This window comes from Poromitra crassiceps (assembly GCF_964638095.1).
Source record: "Poromitra crassiceps genome assembly, chromosome: 21".
NCBI classification, from domain to species: domain Eukaryota; kingdom Metazoa; phylum Chordata; class Actinopteri; order Beryciformes; family Melamphaidae; genus Poromitra; species Poromitra crassiceps.
In genome coordinates this window covers 17,714,361-17,737,878 of record NC_139638.1, presented here as the reverse complement: position 1 = coordinate 17,737,878, position 23,518 = coordinate 17,714,361, and the positions used below count along the sequence as shown (strand labels likewise).

Here is a 23,518-nt window from a genome sequence, read left to right as displayed (position 1 = left end):
ACACAAGTCCTGGGACTTGCTAACCAGTATCCTGGCTTACATCAAATGCATAATGCAATAAACTTGAACAAGTGCATTTAAACTCAAAAAGACAATTGTATTTAGATCACTAAGCAAAGACGTAAACACTGCCCTGGGATTTTTTTTTTTTTTTTTTTTGACAGGGACAATGGACAGTCACAAACTGTCCCAGCCTTAGCTAGGAAGCTAAATTTCATCTGCAGTCCCTGGGTCCCTAGATGATACAAGGACAATCAAAAACAAAATAAAACAGTTACAATTTAAATCTGATACACATGCATGTGCATACGGTAATCTAATTGAAATAAAAAAGCATACAACACCTACAAAATAAAAAATAATAAAAGATGCACTGTTTAGCATTGGTTGTTAATGATTACAAGATTCGGCTGCTCGGAGTCCTCCTTGGACTTCCCTGCGGCTGTGCAGCAGTCTCTGACACAGGGGACAATCGTTGCTAAGAAACTGATACTGCAGGAGTGGAAGTCCCCCTCCCCACCCTCTTTCCAACTGTGGCTGGCGGACATGACCTCTGTTATATGGATGGAGAGACTCCGGTTCCTGAGGACCAACTCACTGGGGAGGTTTCTGGTTGTTTGGGACCCGTTTCTGGCCCGCCTTGACGAAGTCAGGGGGGATAGGTAACCTTTTGAAAGATACCGCATATCTAAAAAAAAAAGCATAATGTCTGGTAGCCTCTTGTTATGTTTTGTCTTGATTTGTCTTGTTTTTGTTGTTGTCACTGTCTAATTTCCATGGTTTTTATGATTTTTTTTCTCTCTTTCCCTCTTTGTCTCACACTGTCTATGTATTATCACAAAACTGTAAAAAAAAAAAGATTGAAAAAAAAAAAGATTACATTGTTAGGATTTCAGGCTTTCAGCCATGATTTTTTTTTTTTTAACTAGTAAAGTTAGGGCTTTGTCTGATGCTACTGGGAGTAGAGTTCCAGATGTTTGTAGCTCTGATGGAAAAGGCTGATCGGCCAAATTCAAAATAAACTAAGCTCTCAGGGTTCAGCCTTCTGGCTCTTTTCCCTCCTCAGACAACGCAAACAACATCTTCTGTGTCCGAACAAGGTCTCTCACTTCCTGAGGAGTGCGGATGTACGTATCAATTTCGCTGTCCGAGATCTCCTCATCACCAGTCACATCCTGGAGAACTGGTCTCTCCACTCTCCTGATCTTAGCGTGCTTCAGACAAGGGGGAGCAAACAATACTCTCTTACCCCAATGCGGGTCTCGAGCCTGGCACCCATGGGTGACTGTGCCAGTGTCGAGCTCACGGGACGTCCCGGGTAGGGAGTCCTCACAGCTGGGCGGGCGGGCATCGTGTGTCCGCAGAGCCCTCCGCAGCAGAGCGTACCTGTGCTCCAGAATATCCCCCACCTGGGGGATCACGTTGTCCGGTGTCACGTTCTCCCTCACCCAGGGGATCTCCCGGCCCAGCTTACACAGCGCCTCCTTGATTTCGGGTACTCTCGTCGAAGCGGGCCTGTACTTTGACACCTTGGCGAGCAAACAGAATTTGTCCAGAGAGTATTTGAGGCGAGTCCTGGTGGGCTTCAAGGACTGCCAGGCGAGGTAGATGCACGCCATCATGACGGACAGGGGCCTGCGTCCCGTCACCAGCCAGAGATCTGCTGCCAGCTCCGCCAGGGCCACCGCACGCTTCGCCACGTCCTTGATGTTCTCCGCCAGTTCTTCAGGAACGTCGCAAGAGCCGATTTTGTAGCTGACAGAAAGAGCGAAACATGTTCTATAAGTATTAGGCCTCGACTTGGCATCTTCTTATACGTCGAGGCACATAGAGTGCTTCAAGAACCTTGTGGTATACGAAAGGTGAATCATTCAAAGCAATGGGTTTACTGCTGGTTTTCTATCAAGCTAGTCAAGTGCATTCACCTGGGGCCAAACGCATAAAATGTGCGTATATTTAGGCGTAGAAATCTGTGTAAGCCCAAAAAAAGACAACAACACACTAGTCGGACTCAGAAGACTGCGTATAGTATGCAAGATGTGAGAGATGTGTACCAGTACGCATAGTCTCACGGCCCGTGGATTGTTTTATAAATTAATTCAGAAACCTGTGTGAAAAGTGTTACAGCACTCTGCACTCTTTTCGTGTTTACACATAGTTTATACATTTGGCCCCTGGTATCTGAGGTGTAGATCAGTCCTATTCCTTATTAGATGGATGGGAAGGGGGGGGGGGGGTGCATAGCAGGAAGTTGAGACCGACTGATTCAAGTTATTTTTCAAACCTTGCAAAAATATTATCTGCATATTTTTGTTTCATTTGTACAGTTTAAAAGACAAACGAATCTCTGAATGACACTGTACAGATCGATTAGCCTCTGAAAATGAGATCTTTCTTCTGTTGTGCTGCAGAAAATATACTGAACCATAGACCCAATATTGACAGTATCAAACTAACTTCAGATTTTTCTATCCGATTCACATTTCTAACCTCTGCTAGAACAGTTTATCTCAAAAGCCGACATATAATTATCTGCACCAGTTGATCCCACTTCAGTCGGAATCCACCCGTGTGGAAGGGGAGATATTTGGGAATGAATGCAAACCTGTTTCAGCTGGTTAGAATGAGTTCTTACGTGCATTTTCCATAGAGAGAGCCAAAGTGAACGTCACTTCCTGCCTTTCTCTCTGTACCAGCGTCCAGAAAAATATGAATGAGGGGGGTGAACGTCGAGAGACGATTCTTTTTTTTTTTGATCCCGTTTGAATTGTGCCAATTCGCAATCATATTTTTTTCGGACGCTGGTACAGAGAGAGAAAGGCAGGGAGTGACGTTCACTTTGGCTCTCTATTGTAAACAAACTGTCTTCATGAAAGTTTTTTTTTAGGGCCGTTGATAAGGTCACACTGAACTAGAACATTCAGCAGCCCCCCTGGCCGACACTTACTCGTGGCTGTGAGACTCCAGTACTTCAGCGATGCTGGCCCTAGGCGCCTCGATGCTCAGAGTGTGGACCAGCTCCTTATAAACCGATACCACCACATGGGGGTCCGCCTCCAGCAGGCGGGTGATGCTGTCCATGGTGATGGGCCAGTTCCGCAGCTGACAGCTCACGAGCACACAGCAGCCGCCCAGGGCCTCTTTCTTGTGGAGGCTGAGCTTGATGAACTTGGGGTGCTGATACGCCTGCTGGTAATACATCTCTGCCATCTCCTCGATGTCACTGTTCACCCGGAGGATCCGACATAAGGCTTTCACACGCTGCACACCTGTTAGGAGGCAACACAATTATGAGCAAGAGCAAATCAGGGCAGAGGGATCATTTCTTTAGAAATATGCAATTATCATAAGACGACGAAAGGTCCCCCCAAATCTGCAGAGGGGGTCTTACCTTCTTTCAGGTTTGGACATGGCTGCTTGCCCTGCTCTGTACTTCGGCTGTAGCTGATAACTGTAAAAAAAAAAAAAAACACACACACACACACACACACACACACACACACACACAAACACAAAGGCAATGTTGATACAAAACTATGGTCAAAATGGAACTGACAGAAGCTTGACAAAGAATATAAGTACTGATTAGCCTGATTGTAAACATTATTGCTAGTTGCTAAACCATATCTGTAGGGAATGTATCACATTTTTTTTTATGTCGATTCAATGTTACTAATGGCAAATTATAATGAAGACAAAAAAAAAAAAAAAACATAACAAACATACTGTTTTATTAACTTGAAATACACTCCAAAACTGTACACGTGTACGCGAGTGATGTGACTGGGCGAGTTCAGGGAGTGTGTTTAGTTCAAATGTATTCTGTGATTGTGAAGGAAGTGTGTTCAATTAGCTAATTTAGTGTGTGTGCCGTTTAGAGTGTGTGTGCTCAATTCAGGGAGTGAGTGAGTGAGTGTCTGATTATGGTTGGTATTACAGTACAGGGAAATGCATTAAGGTAACTACTAGCCATGAGTCATTTTAAAAGCTTCACTTACAAAACAAAAAATTATCAAATGTGCAAACACCATAACATGGTGAGGCCGCTAACCTGTAGGCTACAGACTTGTTAAAGTCCATACTTTTCAATAGCCTAATTGTCCTTTTATTCAGAAGATTCCATCTGAAATCTAAAATGTTTTGGACTAATGATGTAAACTCTTGCAGGTCTGTCTATTCAAAAGAATAGCTATGTAAAATTGCTGTTTGCACTGTTGAAAGAAAGAAGAAAGAAAGAAATGTCAGGCAAAAACTGATCTAAACCAGGTCTGTGTGTTTGCTTGTATAAACCTACGTGTAGGGTTCATTTCGGTGGGGACGAGCGCTCCTTCCTGCACCACGGAGCCGCAGTCCACACACACCAGCTGGGGCTGCGAGTACAGGTTATCGTCGACGATGTTCGAGGACCCGCAGTCCGAACAGGTCAGACCCCCAGGTGCCATCTCGACGTGACGTCTAACCTCCCGTTAACGGTATTTGGACGCCAAGTCAATACTCCTGTCCTTATGGAGAAATTCCCTCCCGAGTTGCCTTGTGAAGATGTCGCTCTCTCTCGGAGTCGGCTTCAGCAGCACCACCACGACATGACCAGCACGAACATTTCGTAAACATCTGTGGTCATGTGATGATCGTCCAATGAGCGTTGTGCTTCCACCGGGGAGGGGGCGGCGAATAATTGCATCCGTGCGGATACAATGTTCACACTGTAGATAGTTCCGCATCATCTCACTGTGTTCCGTTTTACAGTTGTTACTTTCCACATTTTGTGTGTGTGTGTGTGTGTGTGTGTGTGTGTGAGTGAGAGAGAGAGAGAGAGAGAGAGAGAGAGAGAGAGAGAGAGAGAGAGAGAGAGAGAGAGAGAGAGAGAGAGAGAGAGAGAGAGAGAGAGAGAGATAAACTGAGTCATTTATTAATGTTTATTTTACATTAGTCTAATTTTACATTGTTCACAATATCATATAATCCAGTAACCAGAGCACAATATTGGGGAAAACTGCTCGCCTCGGTGACGCAAGGCATTCTGGGTATTGTGGTGGTGAAGCTCCCATGCACACGTTCTTGAGAACGAGAGTAACGTTAGCAGTAGCATATTATTTCCCGTTTATAATACTTTAAGAACTTTAATTTACAAACAGAAGACTCGTAATATGTGCGAATGATATTATCACGGATATAAGAAGTGGAACCGAGGCTCTGTTGATCAGAGGAAGAAGAAGACTTCATGGACTCAGATGAATGGTTTAGCTGTGAAGCTAACGTTAGCTGTAAAGCTAGTTGAGCTTTGAATGATAAAGTTTGTGAGAATTAGTTCCTGTCACTGTGTGAAAATGAAACTGTCTAAAGTCCAGAAGCTGAGAGCTGTGGTGAAGCAGCGCCTAACTGCGGCTATTGAAGAGATATTTGGTCTGTTTGAAAGAACAATAGCAGAATATGAGGAGGAAGCTACTCGTTCAAAAGAGAAGATCGATCGACAGCGTAAACTGCTGGACGCTGTGCGGTTACACAGAGACGCCTTGCCTCCAGACCTCCAGCAGCTGTTGGTCATTGAAGAAGAAGTTCCCCCTGAGCAGCAGGAGTGGAGCCCCAGTCTGGACCAGAGCACCCAGAGCCCACATATTAAAAAGGAAGAGGAGGAACTCTGGACCAGTCAGGAGGGAGAGCAGCTTCAGGAGGACCCAGAGCCCCCAGACATTAAAGAGGAACAGGAGGAACTCTGGATCAGGAGGGAGGGAGACCAGCTTAAGGAGGACCCAGAGCCCCCAGACATTAAAGAGGAACAGGAGGAACTCTGGATCAGGAGGGAGGGAGAGCAGCTTCAGGAGGACCCAGAGCCCCCAGACATTAAAGAGGAACAGGAGGAACTCTGGATCAGGAGGGAGGGAGAGCAGCTTCAACAGCCGGAGGAGGCTGATACCAAGTTCTCATTCTCTGTTGTCCCTGTGAAGAGTGAAGATGAGGAAGAGAAACCTCAGCTTCATCAAAGCCAAACTGAGGAGAACAGAGAGGCAGAGCCTCTAGCCAGCATCTCAACTGAACAGATGAAAACTGAAGATGATGGTGAGGACTGTGGAGTATCAGAACCAGCAAAGAACTTGATATACTTATATCAAGCTAATAATTCACAACCAACTAGTGATGACAATACTTCAGACTCTTCTGAGACTGAAGACAATGATGATGAATGGGTGGAAACTAGTGAAGTTCCAAGGAAGAAACACGTCAGCTGCTCAGTTTGTGGTAAAATATTTGCTAATGAAGCACATTTGAAGAAACACATGATAGTCCACACAGGAGATAAACCATTTAGTTGCTCACTCTGTGGTAAAGGTTTTGGTCATAAAGCAAACTTGAAGCAACACATGATAGTCCACACAGGAGATAAACAATTTAATTGCTCACTCTGTGGTAAAGGTTTTGGTCATAAAGCAAACTTGAAGACACACATGATAATCCACACAGGAGATAAAAAATTTAATTGCTCAGTCTGTGGTAAAAGTTTTGGTCGTAAAGGACAGTTGAAGACACACATGATAGTCCACACAGGAGATGCACAATTCAGTTGCTCAGTCTGTGGTAAAGGTTTTGGTCATGAAGCAAACTTGAAGACACACATGATAGTCCACACAGGAGATAAACAATTCAATTGCTCAGTCTGTGGTAAAGGTTTTGGTTATGAAGCAAACTTGAAGAAACACATGATAGTCCACACAGGAGATAAACAATTTAATTGCTCAGTCTGTGGTAAAGGTTTTGGTGAAAAAGGAAACTTGAAGAGACACATGATTGTCCACACAGGAGATAAACAATTTAATTGCTCAGTCTGTGGTAAAGGTTTTGGTCATAAAGGAAACTTGAAGACACACATGATAATCCACACAGGAGATACGCAATTTAATTGCTCAGTCTGTGGTAAAGGTTTTGGTCATAAAGGACACTTGAAGACACACATGATAGTCCACACAGGAGATAAACAATTTATTTGCTCAGTCTGTGGTAAATGTTTTGGTTATAAAGTCACCTTGAAGACACACATGATGGTCCACACAAGAGAGTAAACAATTTAATTGCTCAGTCTGTGGTAAAGGTTTTGGTTGTAAAGGAGACTTGAAGAGAGAAACATTTAACTCAGGGTTCCCACGGCCATGGAAAACCTGGAAAAGTCATGGGATTTCAAAATCTTGTTTTCCAGGCCTGTAAAACTCATGGAATTTTTCAAATCCTTGAAAGTTTAGAAAAGTTGTGACGTTTTATTGTGTGTAATGAAATTGTTACAGTAATCTTCCTGTGGATAACCTTCCATGTAATGTAAGTAACATAATGACAAATTGATTCTCTGTAGCTATTGACGTAACGTAGCTCTAACTTGTGTCGATTTTAGTGCTTCTTGTATTTTATATTCATATTTTAATGGAAAATTCCTGTTTTAGTTCAATAGCTTCCATGATGCAGTGACACCAACGCACTAAAAACCAATATAAAGAGCAGCTGTGTCTATTTGTCTGTAATAACCATTTCTGGTATTGATGGAAATTATATTCGGTTGTTAAGACTGACGACAGTCTTTAAACCCGCGTCACCTCCGGGGTCAAGCGGCACCGCTATTCGCCTCATTCAAAACAACTATGGCGAATTCCGTGAATCTATTTAGATATCTTTTTAAGAATTATTTTTTAACCTAACATCACTTTTTATTCAAAATCTTTTTAGACTTAGCGCCAAACTTTGTTTTTCTACATACTTTCTCCGAATTGTAACGTACCTTATTAACGGCAACCATTTCCTCTTCTCTTTCTCATCACAAGGAAAGTGGTAGAATGACAGTTGAATCGTTTTCTTAAGTCTCAGATCTATTCCAACAATGAGGGACACAGCACTGCAGCATATTGACAGCGCAGAGAGGCTTGGCGCTTGGACCCGGAAGTCGTATTGTTGGGAGGTCATAGGTCACAGATTGACAAGGGAATTATTGATCCCTGAAAAGTCATGGAAGATTTTATAAATTGTATCCATGAAAATGTGTGAGAACTCTGTTAATTGCTGTCTGTGGTGGAGGGGAGATTTGAGGTCCAGTTATGTATGTATGTAAGTTTGTGTGGTTTGTGGTGTTGTCCTGTGTTTATGCATCACGCAAAAAAATTGATCACAAAAAATGACGTGGTAAATGTTTGAAACCTGTTTGAAACCCTTTAAATGTTTTAAACCTGTTTGAAACCCTTTACATCAGACCGGCTACATGTCCCCGTCCCTTTTCTGTGGAAAAGCAAAATACACTCGTCATAGACTTAAATGTAAAATAGCAGAACAAAAGAAAAGCACCAGTGTAACTACACCCAAACCCAAATGTTTGGTGAAGCCTGACACCTAATGGTGAAAGATAGGGTACTGAACTGGCCTCTTATTGGCTGGTCTCTTTCCACTGTGATGTATGTCACCCTCGTCACATTGTAATGGACAAGTGTGATTGATGAATGAGATTAGATTAGATTAGCCTTTATTGTCTCCCTAAGGAGAAATGTGTCTTGGGCATTTGAGAGCACATGCAATATGTGTCATAGCACACACAGATACAGTGCATGTACAATCAAACTACAATACATTCAATACCGATATATCCCTATCCACCAAAAACATACACACCAAGAATATTACCTATTATTGCTAAATGGCCTTTACAGAAAAGTATTGCCCCTACCCCCAAGAAATAGGTTTGATGATCAAATGAAAAGTGAAAATTATTGCACAATAAACTGTAATTTTAGGTATTGCACAGATGTTCTACATCAGGGATGTCCAAACCTGTTTGAATGGGGCCAGATAAGATAAAGCCTTTTAAAAACCTCTTCTAAAGCCACCTATTTCTGAAGAAAATGGTGAAAACGACATACCCAAACTAAAATGCTTACTGTGGCTGAACTGCTAGGGTTACAGACAACTGCCTGACCTTTTCTGAAAGGTAAGACTTTGAAGTTTCTGTTCCGAGTGTCAGAATGACTATGTCTTACTGACCCTGAGTAACACCAGCTCAAACACAGTGGTTGATTCTCGCCTAGAATAAAAAACACTTTTAGAGTGTAAACAGTTACCTGTGGTTGTTGTATTTATGGCTAGAAACCCAATGGAGACATAGCCACAGGCCTTACCACATCCCAACTCAAAGAAGATGCAAAAATACCAAAACATGAGTATTTGGCAGTGGTTTTTGTAGGGAGATACCTAGGCGGATTTCCAAAAAGCCAAATAATCTGAAATGTTGTCTTTGTCTTTGTACAAAGACAGCTATAACTTCTGCTGTGTTGATCTGATCTGAAAAAGGAAGACATGGTTCGATGCGCAAGAATCAGTCGGTTAATTTGGTATGTAGCATGAACAGCATTGTTCAGAATTAACTACCTAATTAATCACATAAATGACAGATGAACAGCAAAAAATCAGAACCTGGAAAGTGCCATTGGAATTGATGACAACCGCTGAAAACTGTGGAAAGACGAATGCTTGAAACAAGAACTGATGTAGCCTAATTGGTGTCCCCCCTCCCCCCTCCACACACACATGTGATGTACATAACTGTAAATGATATTCTAAAAGAACCTAAGTACTGGACAACCAAAGTGTTGGAGATGATATATTGGCTATGCAGACAGAGGGCAGCACTGAGCCGGTGCAGGTTTGCTTGATCCCACAGGGCAACAGAGGCAGAAGAAGAGCTGTGTGGCGACGCACTTTGCTTTGAGCATTGATTGTGGAACTAATTAAATACAGATTATTCTCCCTTAGTTCCTCTCTGTTCACATTTGCTTTGCTGAAAAACAGTTGAGTGAACTTCACCTTTTTTACTGTGAACTCTTGCTCAATTAACACAACTGTAGGCTATCCCTTTATTTTGTTATTTATTACTTACGGGTTATACTGTACTGTATAGATCAACAAAAAGTTGTTTACATCCAAATATATGCCAGCCCCCCCGCCCCTTTGGATGTTATTGGATCCATTTGGTTATGGTGTTATTTGTGTAATCTCTGCTTCCTTGCCAAAGTACTGTTTGTCTGCTAATTATTCTGATGGTTTGTGCAGTGCTATATAAAAAGCTGTCATTCAATGTGTACTTGTATGTATAATATCAACAGACTGTGCAAAATTATTTAGTCAACAAAAATACAGAGATGAATGACTTGTCTGTTGTCAATTAGGGGTAATGGCCATCACCCTCCAAATCTCTCTCTGATTATGTCATGTGACATGTCAGAGTGCTGCTTGTCATCAAACATATTTCAGAATAGATTTTCGACTATTCAACACAACTTTATTTCAACAGTGTTTTTGACAGTAAACTGGATTATGTGCAGCAAGACACAAGTCCTGGGACTTGCTAACCAGTATCCTGGCTTACATCAAATGCATAATGCAATAGACTTGAACAAGATAAAGTGCATTTAAACTCAAAAAGACAATTGTATTTAGATCACTAGGCAAAGACGTAAACACTGCCCTGGGATTTTTTTTTTTTTTTTTTTTTACAGAGACAATGGACAGTCACAAACTGTCCCAGCCTTAGCTAGGAAGCTAAATTTCATCTGCAGTCCCTGGGTCCCTAGATGATACAAGGTCGGACAATCAAAAACATAATAAAACAGTTACAATTTAAATCTGATACACATGCATGTGCATACGGTAATCTAATTTAAATAAAGAAGCATACAACACCTACAAAATAAAAAATAATAAAAGATGCACTGTTTAGCATTGGTTGTTAATGATTACAAGATTCGGCTGCTCGGAGTCCTCCTTGGACTTCCCTGCGGCTGTGCAGCAGTCTCTGACACAGGGGACAATCGTTGCTAAGAAACTGATACTGCAGGAGTGGAAGTCAAGTCCCCCTCCCCACCCTCTTTCCAACTGTGGCTGGCGGACATGACCTCTGTTATACGGATGGAGAGACTCCGGTTCCTGAGGACCAACTCACTGGGGAGGTTTCTGGTTGTTTGGGACCCGTTTCTGGCCCACCTTGACGAGGTCAGGGGGGATAGGTAACCTTTTGAAAGATACCGCGCATATCTAAAAAAAGAAAGCATAATGTCTGGTAGCCTCTTGTTATGTTTTGTCTTGATTTGTCTTGTTTTTGTTGTTGTCACTGTCTAATTTCCATGGTTTTTATGATTTTTTTTCTCTCTTTCCCTCTTTGTCTCACACTGTCTATGTATTATCACAAAACTGTAAATAAAATAAAAAGATTGAAAAAAAAAAAAGATTACATGATTGTTAGGATTTCAGGCTTTCAGCCCTGATTTTAGTTTTTTTTTTTTAAACTAGTAAAGTTAGGGCTTTGTCTGATGCTACTGGGAGTAGAGTTCCAGATGTTTGTAGCTCTGATGGAAAAGGCTGATCGGCCAAATTCAAAATAAACTAAGCTCTCAGGGTTCATTCAGCCTTCTGGCTCTTTTCCCTCCTCAGACAACGCAAACAACATCTTCTGTGTCCGAACAAGGTCTCTCACTTCCTGAGGAGTGCGGATGTACGTATCAATTTCGCTGTCCGAGATCTCCTCATCACCAGTCACATCCTGGAGAACTGGTCTCTCCACTCTCCTGATCTTAGCATGCTTCAGACAAGGGGGAGCAAACAATACTCTCTTACCCCAATGCGGGTCTCGAGCCTGGCACCCATGGGTGACTGTGCCGGTGTCGAGCTCACGGGACGTCCCGGGTAGGGAGTCCTCACAGCTGGGCGGGCGGGCATCGTGTGTCCGCAGAGCCCTCCGCAGCAGAGCGTACCTGTGCTCCAGAATATCCCCCACCTGGGGGATCACGTTGTCCGGTGTCACGTTCTCCCTCACCCAGGGGATCTCCCGGCCCAGCTTACACAGCGCCTCCTTGATTTCGGGTACTCTCGTCGAAGCGGGCCTGTACTTTGACACCTTGGCGAGCAAACAGAATTTGTCCAGAGAGTATTTGAGGCGAGTCCTGGTGGGCTTCAAGGACTGCCAGGCGAGGTAGATGCACGCCATCATGACGGACAGGGGCCTGCGTCCCGTCACCAGCCAGAGATCTGCTGCCAGCTCCGCCAGGGCCACCGCACGCTTCGCCACGTCCTTGATGTTCTCCGCCAGTTCTTCAGGAACGTCGCAAGAGCCGATTTTGTAGCTGACAGAAAGAGCGAAACATGTTCTATAAGTATTAGGCCTCGACTTGGCATCTTCTTATACGTCGAGGCACATAGTGCGCTTCAAGAACCTTGTGGTATACGAAAGGTGAATCATTCAAAGCAATGGGTTTACTGCTGGTTTTCTATCAAGCTAGTCAAGCGCATTCACCTGGGGCCAAACGCATAAAACGTGCGTATATTTAGGCGTAGAAATCTGTGTAAGCCCAGAAAAAGACAACAACACACTAGTCGGACTCAGAAGACTGCGTATAGTATGCAAGATGTGAGAGATGTGTACCAGTACGCATAGTCTGACGGCCGGTGGATTGTTTTATAAATTAATTCAGAAACCTGTGTGAAAAGTGTTACAGCACTCTTTTCTCTTTTCGTGTTTACACAATAGTTTATACATTTGGCCCCTGGTATCTGAGGTGTAGATCAGTCCTATTCCTTATTAGATGGATGGGAAGGGAGGGGGGGGGGGGGGGGGGCATAGCAGGAAGTTGAGACCGACTGATTCAAGTCATTTTTCAAACCTTGCAAAAATATTATCTGCATATTTTTGTTTCATTTGTACAGTTTAAAAGACAAACGAATCTCTGAATGACACTGTACAGATCGATTAGCATCTGAAAATGAGATCTTTCTGTTGTGCTGCAGAAAATATACTGAACCATAGACCCCATATTGACAATATCAAACTAACTTCAGATTTTTCTATCCGATTCACATTTCTAACCTCAGCTAGAACAGTTTATCTCAAAAGCTGGAATCCATCCGTGTGGAACGGGAGATATTTGGGAATGAATGCAAACCTGTTTCAGCTGGTTAGAATGAGTTCTTACGTGCATTTTCCATAGAGAGAGACCATTGAACGTCACTTCCTGCCTTTCTCTCTGTACCAGCGTCCGGAAAAATATTAATGGGGGGGTGAACGGCGAGAGACGATTCTTTTTTTTTTTATCCCGTTTGAATTGTGCCAATTCGCAATTATATTTTTTTCGGACGCTGGTACAGAGAGAGAAAGGCAGGAAGTGACGTTCACTTTGGCTCTCTATTGTAAACAAACTGTCTTCACGAAAGGTTTTTTTTAGGACTGTTGATAAGGTCACACTGCTGGCCGACACTTACTCGTGGCTGTGAGACTCCAGTACTTCAGCGATGCTGGCCCTAGGCGCCTCGATGCTCAGAGTGTGGACCAGCTCCTTATAGACCGATACCACCACATGGGGGTCCGCCTCCAGCAGGCGGGTGATGCTGTCCATGGTGATGGGCCAGTTCCGCAGCTGACAGCTCACGAGCACACAGCAGCCGCCCAGGGCCTCTTTCTTGTGGAGGCTGAGCTTGATGAACTTGGGGTGCTGATACGCCTGCTGGTAATACATCTCTGCCATCTCCTCGATGTCACTGTTCACCCGGAGGATCCGACATAAGGCTTTCACACGCTGCACACCTGTTAGGAGGCAACACAATTATGAGCAAGAGCAAATCAGGGCAGAGGGATCATTTCTTTAGAAATATGCAATTATCATAAGACGACGAAAGGTCCCCCCAAATCTGCAGAGGGGGTCTTACCTTCTTTCAGGTTTGGACATGGCTGCTTGCCCTGCTCTGTACTTCGGCTGTAGCTGATAACTGTAAAAAAAAAAAAAAACACACAAAAAAAACACACACACACACACACACACACACAAAGGCAATGTTGATACAAAACTATGGTCAAAATGGAACTGACAGAAGCTTGACAAAGAATATTATAAGTACATTTGCCTGATTGTAAACATTATTGGTATTTGCTAAACCATATCGGTAGGGAATGTATCACATTTTTTATGTCGATTCAATGTTACTAATGGCAAATTATAATGAAGACAAAAAAATAAAAACATAACAAACATACTGTTTTATTAACTTGAAATACACTCCAAAACTGTACACGTGTACGCGAGTGATGTGACTGGGCGAGTTCAGGGAGTGTGTTTAGTTCAAATGTATTCTGTGATTGTGAAGGAAGTGTGTTCAATTAGCTAATTTAGTGTGTGTGCCGTTTAGAGTGTGTGTGCTCAATTCAGGGAGTGAGTGAGTGTCTGATTATGGTTGGTATTACAGTACAGGTAAATGCATTAAGGTAACTACTAGCCATGAGTCATTTTAAGACCTTCACTTACCAAACAAAAAATTATCAAATGTGCAAACACCATAACATGGTGAGGCCGCATAGGCTACAGACTTGTTAAAGTCCATACTTTTCAATAGCCTAATTGTCCTTTTATTCAGAAGATTCCATCTGAAATCTAAAATGTTTTGGACTATAATGATGTAAACTCTTGCAGGTCTGTCTATTCAAAAGAATAGCTATGTAAAATTGCTGTTTGCACTGTTGAAAGAAATGTCTTGAATGAGTAGGCTACTGTACATGCCAATGTGAAGATAAGTTAGGCTATCTCAAAATGTCATTTGCACTACTGTTTATTGTTTTTCTTAAAATGTTGAACTTTACCCATAGCGCAAGAAAAACACACACGCAAAAACTGATCTAAACCAGGTCTGTGTGTTTGCTTGTATTAACCTACGTGTAGGGTTCATTTCGGTGGGGACGAGCGCTCCTTCCTGCACCACGGAGCCGCAGTCCACACACACCAGCTGGGGCTGCGAGTACAGGTTATCGTCGACGATGTTCGAGGACCCGCAGTCCGAACAGGTCAGACCCCCAGGTGCCATCTCGACGTGACGTCTAACCTCCCGTTAACGGTATTTGGACGCCAAGTCAATACTCCTGTCCTTATGGAGAAATGCCCTCCCGAGTTGCCTTGTGAAGATGTCGCTATCTCTCGGAGTCGGCATCAGCAGCACCACCACGACATGACCAGCACGAACATTTCGTAAACAGCTGTAGTCATGTGACGATCGTCCAATGAGCGTTGTGCTTCCACCGGGGAGGGGGCGGCGAATAATTGCATCCGTGCGGATACAATGTTCACACTGTAGATAGTTCCGCATCATCTCACTGTGTTCCGTTTTAAAGTTGTTACTTTCCTATGCTTTCCACATTGTGTGTGTGTGTGACTTTCCACATTGCGTGTGTGTGTGTGTGTGTGTGTGTGTGTGTGTGTGAGAGAGAGATAAACTGAGTCATTAATTAATGTTTATTTTACATTAGTCTAATTTTACATTGACCACAATATCATATAATCCAGTAACCACAGCACAGTATTGCGTAGAGTAGACAAACCTGTGTGTAGCCTATTTATTTCCCCGGGTGCTTCACTGCTCCTGGCAGCCCGTGGAGGACGAGCCAGGATGGGGAAAATACAGACAGATTCCATGGCGCCTCTAATCGTGTGTGTGTATACTGCATAGCCTATGTGCATGCATTGGTGCCAGTGTGCCACTGTGGCAAAAGAGACCGTACAATTATAGGCTGGGTAAAGTGCCTTTGTGGGTTGTTAAACAAAAATGTAAAATTGTGTATAGTCAGCCCAGAGTAAGAACATTTACTTATCTACAAAATTGGTGCATCCTGTTGACAGTAGAAAATAAGGCTCATCTGTTTGCTGGAGATATCACAAGTTAGTGAACAGGAAGCTGTGCAGTGCTAAAACAGACTGTATCATGAAGTGACAAAGAGTCTTTTTGTTGTTGTAATGCACATAAAAACATATGATATCCAAATTAATATTTTGTTTTCAACAAGAAAATAGTCATTATGAACACAATAGTCATTATGAAGACACAAGAGAAAAGTTCTTTCAAAGTCACATTAGGAAACAAAGTATCATTTTGAACATTTAGGAAAAAGCACTTTCCCACAATACATCATCCTTCCTTAATCTCATGTATATGTGTGTGTGTGTGTGTGTGTGTGTGTGTGTGTGTGTGTGTGTGTGTGTGTGTGTGAGCAGCAGCAAGACAGTCTTGACATCCATGACAAACACCATTACAACTCCAGCTATGGGAAGGCGAGGGCAGAAGAGAAGCTGCACTACTGGAGTCATTTACCAGGAGCCAAACATCAACTGGTGAGGACCTCCACACTACATATAAACAGTGTCCTAAACTCATTTTGATTAGTGATCATAATGTAACCAACAAAGTCCTGTTTTATTTTTTTTGTATTTACCAGTGATGATTGATGGTAATGATAATTTTACAAGCCAGCAGCAGCAAATAATTGATTCCTTGATTGTTTTTTTGTAACAGTAAACAGCGGCGCGGAGACAAGTTCACAGACACCACCTTCCTGTCTTCCCCGGTGTTTAAAGAGAAGACGAAAAAGAAGAACTCGACCGGCAAAAAATGAGCTAGGCTACGCTTGATATATCTTACTTTGTTTTCACTTGTTTTATTGATTTTATGCTTGGGCATTATTAAAACAGTTTTATTGATTTTATCCTTTATTATAAACTAATTGTTTTATGCATTTAATACGTGTTTGAATTAAAAAGTCAAAATTCTCTGATTCCAGCTTCTAAAGTGAATATCGGTATTTTCTGGTTTCTTTACTCTTCTATATGGCAGTAAACCCAATATCTTTGGGTTGTTGATAAAACAAGAGATTTGTGGACGTCATCTTGGGATTTGGGAAACACTGAATGACATTTTTCATTTTTGTTGTTGACGTTTTGACGGGCAGCTTTTTTTCAGGGTTCTTGTGGAGGGTGAAACCAACTAAAACCAATGAACACAAACTTTGAGAAATATTTTGAGTTTATACCCAACATTTTAGGCAATATTAACCCTTGTGACATACAGTATATTCATTTAGTAGGCCCTATCAAATGAATGAACGTTATGAGTTATTTGAATAGGTAGGGTCGCGACCCGTTGGGAGCCACTGCTATAGTTGTTCACAAACGTTTTTGGTCAGCCCCTCCACCACACCCCACATGTGCTGTTGCCAATGCCTACAGTCTTTGTTGTGAGTTAGTTATTAGCAATTATCAGTTATTAGCAGTTATGAGCAATTGTACGCTGCACATACCAATAGAGCAGGCGAGGCCACGCAGCAGCCAAGCTGCTGAATGCGGCGAGTCCCGCTGACTTCCCATCACTGATGACATTACTGCCACTGATGTCACAATACCTATGATGACCTCACTGATGATGTCACAATGCCTATGACATCAGTGATTTTGGTCAAAGTCACTGATGACGTCACTGATAATGTCATAGACATTGTGACATCATCAGTGACATTGACCAAAATCATCTTATGACATCACTGATGTCATATACATTGTGACATCAGTGGGACAAAAATTTAAACAGACAGAGCCCACTTGCTCACTTTTATATAGGAAGGACCTCCATGAATAATGTCAAATTATTGTGTCTACATTTGATCTGATCAGATCAGTTACAGCAGGAATGACACGGCATCTGTGCATCGTCCTACGGGTCCTTCTTCAGAGAGTTGAGGGACTACGGGTCCTTCTTTAGATCCTACAGGTCCTTCTTCAGAGAGTTGAGGGACATAAGGTCCTACGGGTCCTTCTTCAGAGAGTTGAGGGACATTAGGTCCTACAGGTCCTTCTTCAGAGAGTTGAGGGACATAAGGTCCTACGGGTCCTTCTTCAGAGAGTTGAGGGACATAAGGTCCTACGGGTCCTTCTTCAGAGAGTTGAGGGACATAAGAATACTTGGTTGCTCTTCCATGACACGCACAAGCAAGTTGTCAATGTATTGCTCCAGGTGTGAGATTTTCTTGTCTCTCTCCGAGAGCTGGCTGCCCTGTTTCAACACCAGAGAGATGAGTTCCTCCTGGGTCAGCTCGGCGTACGGCCCTTGCACCTGTGGGAGGGGATGGAGCAGAGAGGTTTCTAAGTCTACCAATGTGACAGCAATACCCAGAATACCTTGCGGCCCGAAGAAGGCCGTGCTCCCGTCGGGGAACAGAGGAATCACCATACAACTCTTCAAACACGTTTCATTGCATTTTTATTGTAAGGATGTTGGTTGTTATGGTTAGGGCTAGGCAAGTAGAACAATTTGGTTAAGGTTAGGGTTATGGGTTGGTGGTCATGGCTAAATAAGAAAAATGTTCAGCTAAAGTTGTGGTTTGGGCTTGTGGCTTAATGGCTGCGGCGCTTGCCTTCCGATCTGAGGACTGGGGGTTTGATTCCCGGTCAAGCCACGTACTTTTTTTTAACAAGTGTTTTTCTTATTTGAAAAACGTTAAATTTACATCGCAAAGATTGATTATTAGGCTTAGGCAAGTACAACAATTTGGTTGGGGTTAGGGTTTGGTCGTGGTTAAATAAGAAAACCCTCATTTTGCCTAACCATAACAACCATTATCCTTAAAAGGAAAAACAAAAATGCAATGAAACGTGTTGGAAGCGTTGTGTGGCGATTCCTCTGTTCCCAGTCATCCCAACGGGAGCTTGGCCTTCTTCGGCCTGCAAAGTATTCTGGGTAATTGCTGTCACATTGGTCGACTTAGAAGCTCCTGGATGAAGCAAAATGTGGCGGTAAACACAAAGCTCTCAATGGAAGACGGAAAATGAGGACACTGGCACGTGTTAAAATTACTAGACCCCGCCCCCAGCCCCGCAACAACCTGTTGGACAGCTCCTTTTAGAAATGAATCCACTTTATTGGAGCAATAATTAACCTTACAGGAGGAGTAAACAACATTCAGCCAAACTATATACTTTTTATTTATTTGCCTACCTAGGACAAAAACCCAATTGTGTTCTGGCAACGTAGAAGTCTCACATAATCAGACCTATTTCCACACTTTCTTTAGTGCTGTGCCAGCGCTGGAGAAAGTAATGCAGTAACTTGAAGTTACTTGGATCAGTAACTAATATAATGATTATAATTTTGGACATTTGAATCCCTTACACTACTTGTTGCTGGGGAAAGTAATAACATTACAGTCATGCGTTACTTTACTGCCCAGCACTGCTAGACACTAATGAAATATATATTTTTAAAGTGTTCAATGAAACACAAGGTGTATGTGGGGTCAGATGTACAACAAATACAATAGGTTACTATGAAGTGCTCGGAATAAAACATTAATAAACATCATTTTTTTTTTACTTCTTTTGACGAGTGACAACGTTACCTTGACTTTCTCTTGAACACCATTGAGGATCGCTGTCGATTTGGTATCTTCTGTCCCTTGGGTGACAGAGGCAGGCTGTTGGTCCAAAGCGCTGAGGGGTTTGACAGGATGAAGCCTGCAATGACAAAACAACGCTTGAGAGAAAGAAAAGGCGGTAAAGGAATTCTGGATGGGAGCTACAGGGAAGTAAGAGCATCAGTGTGTTAGTATGGCGCAGGTAAGCCGTAGAAGAGACGCATTGTTCTCCTATGGGGTAAAACAATGACTCGGGTAAGGCGTAGGAGAGACGCATTCTTCTCCTATGGGGTAAAACAATGACTCGGGTAAGGCGTAGGAGAGATGCATTCTTCTCCTATGGGGTAAAACAATGACTCGGGTAAGGCGTAGGAGAGACGCATTCTTCTCCTATGGGGTAAAACAATGACTCGGGTAAGGCGTAGGAGAGATGCATTGTTCTCCTATGGGGTAAAACAATGACTCGGGTAAGGCGTAGGAGAGATGCATTGTTCTCCTATGGGGTAAAACAATGACTCGGGTAAGGCGTAGGAGAGATGCATTCTTCTCCTATGGGGTAAAACAATTGTGTCAATGCTGCAACATTCATCTGCATGTGCTTATCAGATACAGCATGACGAATAATCAGAGAAAGTATGAACTCTGAATGAGGGCACTACACCCGGCATCCCAAGTGTGTAGCGGATTGTCACAAAAGAAATCATGACATAGCCTACCGCCTTGAAAACAAACAAACTTGAAAAATCAACCCATATTGTAGATAGCCAATATTTAGTTAGTCATTTTACAATATACTATATACAAATATAGGAGCTAGTTCTTATGTAATATTGCAGATAGTGTATAGAACGACGGATGAGTTACAACCGCACTACGTGAGGGGTTGAAGGCCCTCTCTCACCTGCGTGAGGTTGAAGGAGGCGCGTCCCACTTCCCCCCTGCCACCTCCTCCCCAGTGCCCTGTGCTGTGTGTCCAGGCCGGCTCTCGGAGGGCGACGGAACGACCGGGAGCCGAGTTTCCTGGTCGGACACGGAGCTCAGAGCCTCTGACCGCGGCTCACCTCCCTGCACGGCCGCATCCGTGCCACTGTCCTGCCGTGTGGGTGTAGAGCCGAGGCCCGCCTCTGTGTTCTGGTTCCTTAAAATGCTGGAGGTGGCTGCTCTCTCTGCAGGAGGCGGGGGAGGAGCAGGGGCCATCTTGGAAGATTTGCTTTTTGTTTGACCGGTGCTTTCTTCTTCGGGAGTTTGTGCTCCAGTGCTTGCGGAGGCACAGCTCTGATGATTACCAGAATCTATGCTCTTTGGAGATGTTTTTTCATCTTGTGCAGTGAGCTGAACTTCAGTCTCATCGTCTTCAAATGGATTTGATCCAAATGCAACAGGGGCATGTGGACCATCTTCAGCAGCTTGTGTCAGTGTGTCTCCTCCAGCATGGGAAGAGTGGGGTCTAGAAGGTGCAGGACCTTTACAGTGCTTGGTTGCTGTGGTGGAAGCAATGCCTTCAGGTTGGTCACTGCAGTGCGTCGAACCCTGGCTTTCCGGCACCTGGGCCTTCTTCGACGTCAACGAAGACCGACTCAGAGGAGCGATCATTTGCACCAAGCGCTGAGGGAGAACATCGGAGGCTTTGACATCTTTGTCTCTACTCGGTTTGTTCGTCTGTGCCGGATGTAGTTTGGATATGTTCTGCTCCATCGGTCTCTCAACCCCACACTTCCCCGGAGGCTGCGGAGCTGGTCGCTTGTCACGCTGAGGAGCACTGACTGGGTCCTTCTCATCAGTATAAACGGTCGCTTTGGAGCGGAGATCTTCTTTGCTTCCCACCAACGGCGCAGCAGAGTGATATCTGGATGTAGGACACAGATGAGATGTTTTGGTTTGAGTAAAGTGAAGTGGTGAATTAAAAGCAGTCTCAGTCCTGGGGGAGCGGGCGGGTGCTTAGGGGCAAGACGTTTCTTCTCTAGCAGATCTAGTCTCCAATGCATAGGGATGTAAGTTAGCGATGGAGGACACCAAAGGTTGGGGAGTGGCGGGACATGAGGTAGGACTGGAGTAGGAAGAGGTTGCAGTGGGGAAAAAAGCAAGTCAAAACTTAATGTTAGTCTACTGTAAGATTACTGTAGGCAGGCGAATGAATACTGGAACGATGTAAGACAATGAGATAAAAATAGGAAAATAAAAATGGTTCTAACTCGTCAATTCAGATCCACAGTCCTATTTTGTCTTTGGATAATCATGCACATAAAACACAGTTATGTAGTACGACTAGTGGTAGTTTATTAGAGCTGCGGATATTGTATTTTAAAAACTGTTCACAGGTGTTACAGAATTGGAGAAAATTCACAAGACGAAACAATTGGAGAAAACTGGTTTTATTCATTAGGTTATTGCATTCGGTTGCAAAAGCAGTGGAAATACAGAATGGAGTAGGCTATGCCAGTAGTTCTCAAATTGTTTCACATGAAGGACCCCTAAACTGACAAATATTAAGACCACGGACCCCCATTTGATAGGATTTTGGCCCACGGTCCCCCATATGATAATAAGATTGATGCTTTTAGATGTTTTATTACAGAAAGTGTATAAAACCCATGACCAAAATAGTCATTGTGTTACTTATGAATGGAATTATAGCGAAAATAAATGACCCCCCTTTTGGCTGGGGACCCCCTGGAACCCCCTCAAGGACCCCTATTTGAGAACCACTGGCCTAGACTACATTAGTTAAAGAGTTAATACAGAAATGAAATAGAGTGAAAGGTCTAAACATGTATTGGTCAATTATATTTTGTTAGATAAAGTCAGAGAAACATAATTTGGGATTATTAACAACAGGAGGCATGAAAACCAATGCAGCGAATGCAAAGGATGGAACCATCTGAGAAGAGAGATGTGACTGAACCGCTACAGGTCTGCCTTTATTATGCCGAGCACATCTCATCTTCTGTGTATAATCACCTAATGTCTTATGTCTTCCTCCCTCCTGGTTAATAGGACAGCTAATATAATGAGGTAAGACTTTGGAGCTATCTATCTCAGCTGATTAAAAACAACAAGAAAACATGACCTTACACGCACGTACGCGCTCGCGCACACACACAAGACTGAAATATTGTGTGTGTGTGTGTTTGTGCTCATGTGAATTAATGAAGGGTGATCCCTCTTTTTCCTTCTTCTTTTGCTCACCTGAAATTCACCACTAAATCTTTTTAAAATCCTCAAAATTGTTCTTATTTAGCAGGCGAGGTTAACATAACAACATGAATGTGAGTCATCTAGTTTGGGAATGTGTGTTATCTTGTGTTGGAATGAATCTCCTCCATGCATCAGGGTGTTTGTAAAGCATGCGGCATGTGAGACAGCTTGGACTAACCTCGGCTGGACAGTGAAGTGGCATGTGAGACAGCGTGGACTAACCTGGGCTGGACAGTGAAGTGGCATGTGAGACAGCTTGGACTAACCTCGGCTGGACAGTGAAGTGGCATGTGAGACAGCGTGGACTAACCTGGGCTGGACAGTGGCATGTGAGACAGCGTGGACTAACCTCCACTGGACAGTGGCATGTGAGACAGCGTGGACTAACCTAGGCTGGACAGTGGCATGTGAGACTGCGTGGACTAACCTCGGCTGGACAGTGGCATGTGAGACAGCGTGGACTAACCTCGGCTGGACAGTGGCATGTGAGACAGCGTGGACTAACCTGGGCTGGACAGTGGCATGTGAGACAGCGTGGACTAACCTGGGCTGGACAGTGGCATGTGAGACAGCGTGGACTAACCTGGGCTGGACAGTGGACACTTTGGTGGTCCTGCTGAGCCGGGGTGCAGCAGCAGGCGGCTCGGGGATCTTCTCCTCAAAGGGATTATTGGAGACGGTGTCGTCATCCTCCTCAAACGGATTAGTGGAAGGGAGTTCCGTGAGAGGAGCACACACTTTCCCTCCCGCTCCAGCTGGCCTCCTCTCCTCTTTCTCCTCCCTCTTCAACCGTTCCCGCTCCTCTGCTAACCTCAGCTTTTCCAGTTTTTCCTTCTCTCTCTTTATTTGTAGCTCTTCTGCCTTTCTGAACCTTTCCTGCTCTTCCAGTCTCTTCTTCTCCTCCGCCAATCTCTCCCTTTCTTCCTCTTCCTTCCTAACCCTCCTCCCCTCTTCCTCTTGTCTCCTTTTCCTCGCTTCCTCATCTCTCTTCTCCTCCATCCTGATCCTTTCCTGTTCCTCCCGTCTAACTTTCTCTTCTTCTGCTTCAACCCTCCTCCTTTCTTGCTCCTCCAGTCTCTTCTTTTCCTCCGCTAATCT

General features: G+C 43.6%; 2 protein-coding genes across 2 annotated transcripts; both read right to left on the bottom strand.

The window, feature by feature from the left end:
- Window positions 1–1,037: 1,037 nt before the first annotated feature.
- On the bottom strand, window positions 1,038–14,859 carry LOC310795305 (transcription factor IIIB 50 kDa subunit-like; the record flags this gene model as incomplete). The annotated part of the gene is made up of 7 exons (XM_083657357.1): window positions 1,038–1,755; window positions 2,948–3,269; window positions 4,295–4,455; window positions 11,460–12,137; window positions 13,270–13,591; window positions 13,714–13,773; window positions 14,712–14,859. The coding sequence occupies 7 exons, from the start codon at window positions 14,857–14,859 to the stop codon at window positions 1,038–1,040; spliced, it is 2,409 nt and encodes an 802-aa protein (XP_083513483.1).
- Window positions 14,860–15,319: 460 nt separating this feature from the next.
- LOC310795492 (uncharacterized protein) lies at window positions 15,320–23,500 on the bottom strand. The gene is made up of 4 exons (XM_083657551.1): window positions 23,004–23,500; window positions 20,127–21,071; window positions 19,211–19,325; window positions 15,320–17,928 (listed from the first exon to the last, which is right to left on the bottom strand). The coding sequence occupies exons 1-4, from the start codon at window positions 23,417–23,419 to the stop codon at window positions 17,737–17,739; spliced, it is 1,668 nt and encodes a 555-aa protein (XP_083513677.1). The 5' UTR covers window positions 23,420–23,500; the 3' UTR covers window positions 15,320–17,736.
- Window positions 23,501–23,518: the final 18 nt, after the last annotated feature.

Excerpts from the sequence above, each read along its gene's own strand:
- LOC310795492 (XM_083657551.1), bottom strand. The coding sequence starts at position 23,419 with ATGGAGGAGAAGAGAGATGAGGAAGCGAGGAAAAGGAGACAAGAGGAA. Across the intron at positions 19,326-20,126 it reads CCTCCTTCAACCTCACGCAG|GCTTCATCCTGTCAAACCCC; the intron begins GTGAGAGAGGGC and ends TTGTCATTGCAG. Across the intron at positions 17,929-19,210 it reads GTGTTCAAGAGAAAGTCAAG|GTGCAAGGGCCGTACGCCGA; the intron begins GTAACGTTGTCA and ends CCCCTCCCACAG.